Source organism: Cynoglossus semilaevis, chromosome Z (genome assembly GCF_000523025.1).
Source record: "Cynoglossus semilaevis isolate Cse_v1.0 chromosome Z, Cse_v1.0, whole genome shotgun sequence".
NCBI classification, from domain to species: Eukaryota; Metazoa; Chordata; class Actinopteri; order Pleuronectiformes; family Cynoglossidae; genus Cynoglossus; species Cynoglossus semilaevis.
The window spans coordinates 3,299,868-3,306,327 of NC_024328.1; the positions used below are offsets into that span (position 1 = coordinate 3,299,868).

The window sequence follows — 6,460 nt, forward strand, 5'->3', positions numbered from 1 at the left end:
ATTAAATGTTTTTCTAAACCAAATGAATTCAACTGAACAGTGTTTCTTTACTACACTGTAAATAAATCAACAGGACTGCATCTGTTCCACTGTTGCCAGATTTGTGGTCTTTAATTTCCTCCTCTGTCTCCTAAGATTCTGGACAGCATCTACTTTAGCCGTCGTTTCCATGTCCGCTGCGTGGCTCAGGCTCGGGACAAAGCTGGTCACCTTGGAACTCCACTGAGAAGTAACATCGTCACTATTGGAACTGAGGGCGCCATCTGCCACACCCCAGTCACCACTGGAACTGCAAGAGGATTCCAAGCTCAGTCCTTTATCGCCACACTCAAATACCTGGACGTCAAGCACAAAGAGCATCCAAACAGGTAAGGCAAAAAGCAGTTAGAAAGAGAACTTGATTAGTTTTTAGATCTGTAACTAATATAAATATTATTTTTTTCTGTTTCCTGTTTTTTCTCTTGTGGGTCAGAATCCACATCTCGGTGCAGATCCCACACCAGGATGGCATGCTCCCCCTGGTGTCCACCATGCCTTTGCACAACCTGCACTTTCTGCTCTCAGAGTCAATCTATAGACAGCAGCACATCTGTTCCAACCTTGTCACACTTACAGACCTGCGGGGTCTTTCTGGTCCGTCTGCTACATCCTCACACTCTCTGTTAATGATACATCCCAACTGTGTCTAAATTAATAAAACTTTAAAAACTCTGTTTTTGCTCCCACAGAGTCAGGCTTCCTGGATGACGTCTTGTACGACACCATCTCTCTGGGACCTGGGTACGACCGGCCGTACCAGTTTAACCCCAGCGTTCGGGAGACAAAAACCATACAGCTCTACAAGCACCTGAACCTGAAGAGCTGCATCTGGACGTTTGATGCCTACTACGACATGACAGAGCTGATAGACGTGTGCGGTGGCTCGGTAACTGCTGACTTCCAGGTACATTCTAAAATTATACAAAAAAAGAGATCCTCTACAAGTACTCTACGTCTTTGTTTTTGAGATATATAATTAAATCCTCTTGATTTTCCCCAAGGTTCGGGATTCAGCTCAGTCCTTCCTGACGGTGCAGGTCCCTCTCTATGTGTCCTACATCTATGTGACTGCACCACGAGGCTGGGCATCTCTAGAGCATCACACTGAGATGGAGTTCTCCTTTTTCTATGATACCATCCTCTGGAGAACAGGTCAGGACTTTACGACTCAAATAGACTTAGGGACGGAAAAACAAAATCTGGGTCAGATATCAGCAGTGTGCTGGGGCAAAATTCCTAAATTTGTCCTCTGAAAATGTATTTAAGACGATCTCTAATGCTCCTGTAAAATCCTCTGTTACCTCATGTAAAATGCCCAGCTTGGTTTCTGTAACAGAGATGATTTCCATATCTTTTTACATGTAGGGAATTCAAAAAGTGTTGGTCTTGCATTTCAGATGATTCAGATTTTTTAGATGAACAACAGGTAAAATAATAAAAGCAACTTAATGTACTGTATTGATCCAATATTTGGGAAATTCTTGTGTTAGTAGTAGATATGCTGTTAACAGGCTGTCCCTAGAAATGTCCTCTAGGAATTGAACCCAGGACTCTGAGTTCAAGGGAGGCGTGCTAACCGCTACACTATGGAACCGAAGACTATGGAACTGCTATGGAATGACCAATAGTCACCAAATATCCAAATTTTTAAGTAAATTTCCTATGGGCAAATCAAATAAAGTCACATGTTATTTCAAATCAAGGAATGTGAAGTCACTGTTTTGTGACTTTTTTTGTTGGCACATTCTTTATGCAATCAGACTTCTTGATATTACTGTTACTGTCAAATAACTAATAAATCTTACTTGTTTCAAAGGTTTTTTACATTTTAAATGTTGCATATAAATAGCAGAGAAGAAATAAAAACAATCCGGTCGTTGAAGTTACTCTGCCTTAGACTTCAAGTCCAAGTGAAGTCAGTAGTAGTTATAGTTACTGGGTAGAGATATTAGAACAAACGTTTAAACAGTTACTGATTACTGTTTCTAGGAATACAGACGGACAGCGTTCTCTCAGCCCGACTGCAGATCATTCGTATTTACATCAGAGACGATGGTCGTCTGGTGATCGAGTTTAAAACCCACGCCAAATTCCGAGGTAAGTCCTTCAGAAAACCTCCAGGCTCTCTGACTGTCTCAATCAAAGATGAATGTTTCTAAATTTTACCTGTTCTCATCTTGCAGGTCAGTTTGTTACAGAACATCACACTTTGCCAGGACATAAGTCACACATGATGGCACCAGACCATCTGGGTGGCATCGAGTTCGACATGCAGCTGCTGTGGAGTGCTCAGACCTTTGATTCGCCGTACCAGCTGTGGAGAGCAACCAGTTCTTACAGCAGGTCAGTGGGTCCAATGCTATCAGGAAAAATAGACCAAAGCGTTGAACAGAGTAATAAACACAAATAGCTGAACTTCATCAATGGTCAAGTCAATGTTTGGTACTTCCTGTTTGCAGAAAGGACTATTCTGGAGAGTACACCGTTTTCCTGATCCCCTGCACTGTCCAGCCAACTCAGCCCTGGATCGACCCAGGGGGTAAACCTCTGTCCTGCACAGCCCACGCTCCAGAGAAGTACATCCCAACAGTCTTTTTTTTTCTCACTGTTCTTAGAAATGGAAAATGATTTATTTAAAACTCAAATCCAGAATCTAAACCTTCAAACTGATCTGTCCTGTTCTTTGGCAGATTTTTGGTACCAATCGCCTTCCAGCAGACCAACCGTCCTGTCCCTGTAGTTTACTCCCTTAACACTGAATTCCAGCTCTGCAACAACGAGAAGGTTTTCATGATGGATCCAGCCACTGTTGGCGTGTCCATGGCAGAGATGGACTACAAGGGAGCATTCTCTATGGGTAAGACTGTGGATTTGAATGTAAAAGGAACTCCTGGTTTACTGCTAGCTTTTGTGGTTAGCCTATATTTCTAAGAACATAAGTATAAGTATAAGTATGACACCGTCCCCACTCACTGCTCCCCTTAAAGCTGCCCCCTGCTGACTTTGGTGATGGGTTAAAAGCAGAGGTCACATTTGGTTGTGTGCAGTGGTGAGCTGTGTCACAGTGACAAGGAGTTCACTTTCCCTATATGTTTTCTCAGATATTGACATAAACATGAGTTAACCTTTTGCACCCCTGCTTTTGACCCCCCTGCAGGTCAGACCTTGTATGGTAGGGTGCTGTGGAATCCTGAGCAGAACCTGAACGCTGCGTACAAACTTCAGCTGGAAAAGGTTTATCTCTGCACTGGCAGAGATGGATACGTTCCTTTCTTTGATCCAACAGGAACTCTGTACAACGAGGGTCCGCAGTACGGCTGCATTCAACCAAACAAGCACCTCAAACATCGGTTCCTACTCCTGGTACTGACCTTAGCATTAAATATACACACAAAGGAGCTCATACACAAACACATTTATTTCAAACATTTCAATACAGATATAGCTTCATAACTTCATAACTTCTATCATTGCAGGATCGTAAACAGCCTGACGTGTGCGACCAATATTTCCACGATGTTCCTTTTGAAGCACACTTTGCCTCCGAGATTGTGGAGCTACAGCCCATGTCAGCCATGCCAGGGGTGGACGGCTTCACCATGAAGGTGGATGCTCTGTACAAGGTGTGTGAGGACTGACCTGTGGTACCTAGAAATACTCTCGTTGATACTGTTCCTCTGTTCCTGGTTCCTTCTTTAGTTCTTGATACTATTTCCTGTTGAGGGATGTTTTTATTAAATTCCCCAACTTCTTGTATTATTTCCTGCAATGGAAATGGATGTTGCTGGTAGACTAGAAAATACTTTATTTGTCCATAGTTGGGCTTTTACATAAATTGATTTTTTTACAATGAATATATAAATATCAATGTTACTAAGCAAACATTTAACCATAAAAGGTACTTGAAATCACACAATATGCAAAACTATATATACAGTATCTATATATATAAAGACCAAAATGCAAATATATTTTTAGCACAATAAAATGTCTTAACATACAAAATTTCAAACACAGTATATTCCAATTAAATAAAAAAAATCAAGTAATCAAAAAATATGAACATTGTAGATGTTAATAACTAAAATGTTTCTTTTATTACACCTTTCTTGTCAATAGTTTAGCCAGTCAATGAATTTTATTTCAGTTTACTGTTCCTGTTAACCCTGTATGTCTCTGTAGTTCCAGAAACCAGTCAATGTAGTGCCAGTGCCAGTATTTCTGGTTCTGTCCCTAGTGTCTGAAAATAATTCCTGAAAACAGGATTTTGTGGAATGAAGATGAGTTAGCACTGCATGAATATAACCCTTTGCTTCTCTTTTAATCTTTGTTTGATTGACAGGTGGAGGCAGGGCACCAATGGTACCTGCAGGTCATTTATGTAATCAGTCCCGAGTCTCGGTCCAGTCCGAGAATTCAGCGCTCAGTGACCTATCAGCTGGGTCGATCCAAACGTGACCTGGTGGACAACAGTGGACGCCTGACTCTGGACGAGTCACTGATTTATGACAACGAAGGCGACCAGGTGAAGAATGGTACCAACATGAAGTCACTTCAACTGGAACCCGGAGCCTCCCCCACCTTCAATGCACACATGGGCAGCTCTGTGGGCGGGGGTGTGGCCGCTGTCACCATGTTGGTGCTGATTCTGCTGGCGTCCTGCTTACTGTTCCGTCGATGCCGACGCTCTGCAGCCACAAAGCAGGAAAGGGCAGCAGCAGCGGCAAAGGTGTGCGAGGAATATCCCCTTAACACCAAGGTGGAGGTTTGTATGGACAAATGTGTGGAGAAGAACTTCAGCAGCAAACACTGCACCGTCAGAAACGTCAACGTCTTTGATCGTAACTACAACCCAGGCAATGGAAAGGTCAAACAGGTCAACCTGGAGGTCAAAGTCCACAACAACCTCAACGAAGGCACCGAGGTCTGAAGAGACTGCCAAAGACCATCAAGAGTGGAGGGGGAAATACCTTTTTTTTTAACTTTTCTAAAAAAAAAAAAAAGAGTTTGTATGAAAAGAATTAGAAGTTTGTCCATGTATTTTTCTACCATTTTTAAAAAGGGAAGTGTGATAAGCAAACATCAGCCGAGCATTTTTATCATTTAAATACTGAGCTACCTCAGGAGACCACCAACCAATCAGCTGCTAAAACATCTTAAAACATGTTTCTTCTACCCAGAGTAAATCTATTATGAATATTTCCTAAAAAATATAATTTATCTTAGCAAACTGCTGACAAATTACAGAATCAAACTGCCTGCTTCATATATATGTATGTATATATAAATATACATACAGACGAGGGTGGTTCGTCTACTGCTATGAACCACCCTCATAGCAGTAGACGTCCAATACCACCTTATATCTTTAAATACAATAAAGTGTCCCCCTTTAAACTCAGGAGACCACCTGAAAACCTTTGCAATCATTCTTTCTATCCAGTGAAGCTGCCAATCGATCCATCATCATCTCCAAATATCTAAAATGACCAGATTACTCTGCCAAAACAGAAATAAAGAAGAAAAGATGTAGGATTATCATCAAAGTCAGTTTTTTTTTCCTCTCCTCAGTCACTCGGCAGCAGTATGTCAGCTGACAGGTAGCTCAGCTTAGTCTCATTATAGTCATGTTTTTATTTTTATTCTTTTATTATCATTATAAGTCATCAGTATGTCTGTGTGATTGCGTTATTTTATTTTCATTCACTTCTGCAGCTGTGAATACGACTGACCTTTGACTGAATTCAATGTTCCAAGTGCAATTATCAACTCTTGATTAACCATTGCCTTTGTTTACTCAGTTTGTGCTCATTAAAGAGGAAAACTCCAGTTCCATGCCTTAACCAGAAAAATGTGCCGACACTCACTGTTTTAATTGAATTTTTTTTCAGACGCATCTGTGGCAGCTGCAGATCAAAAATACCATGATTGAAAAATCACAGGTATTTTTGAAACCATTTTTTGTTCATATAATGGGAATGGTTAAAACTTTGGATGCTGAGTTTCATTAATCGGGTAGATGATCAGATGATCACTTACTGCTGTTACAAATGCATGCTGTTATTCATACACACACACACTGGACTGTGTTTATTCTCATTATTTTACTCTATTATTATTTCATTATTTTAATTATTATGATCATAATATTGCTGTTCTACTGCTGATGTTGAAATGACTGCAACGTTTAAACACGGTACATTTCTCTGACTCCACCCACTTCCTGTCTTCTTTCTACTGTGTGCCTATGAGACATAGGAGTGGGGGATTCTGGGAAATAATCCTATATTTTTGGTGCTGTTATTTTGTGAGAAAAAAGTTACAAAGATGTTTTGAAATTGTTGGCTTTATTTTGGTGCCTTTTTATTAAATAAAATTAAGGTTGAAAATTAAAACATTTGTCAGTCAAATATATATATAT

General features: G+C 40.6%; 1 protein-coding gene across 1 annotated transcript in view; it reads left to right on the top strand.

Moving 5' to 3' along the window:
* Positions 1–6,434, top strand: part of fras1 (Fraser extracellular matrix complex subunit 1) — a 98,962-nt gene extending 92,528 nt beyond the window's left edge. The window contains 11 exon segments of the mRNA XM_008335639.3: positions 136–368; positions 473–633; positions 729–943; positions 1,041–1,191; positions 2,029–2,136; positions 2,223–2,382; positions 2,499–2,615; positions 2,730–2,896; positions 3,197–3,402; positions 3,516–3,662; positions 4,382–6,434. Coding sequence (XP_008333861.1) covers positions 136–368; positions 473–633; positions 729–943; positions 1,041–1,191; positions 2,029–2,136; positions 2,223–2,382; positions 2,499–2,615; positions 2,730–2,896; positions 3,197–3,402; positions 3,516–3,662; positions 4,382–4,969 — 2,253 coding nt within the window. The 3' untranslated portion in view covers positions 4,970–6,434.
* The last annotated feature ends 26 nt before the right edge of the window (positions 6,435–6,460 follow it).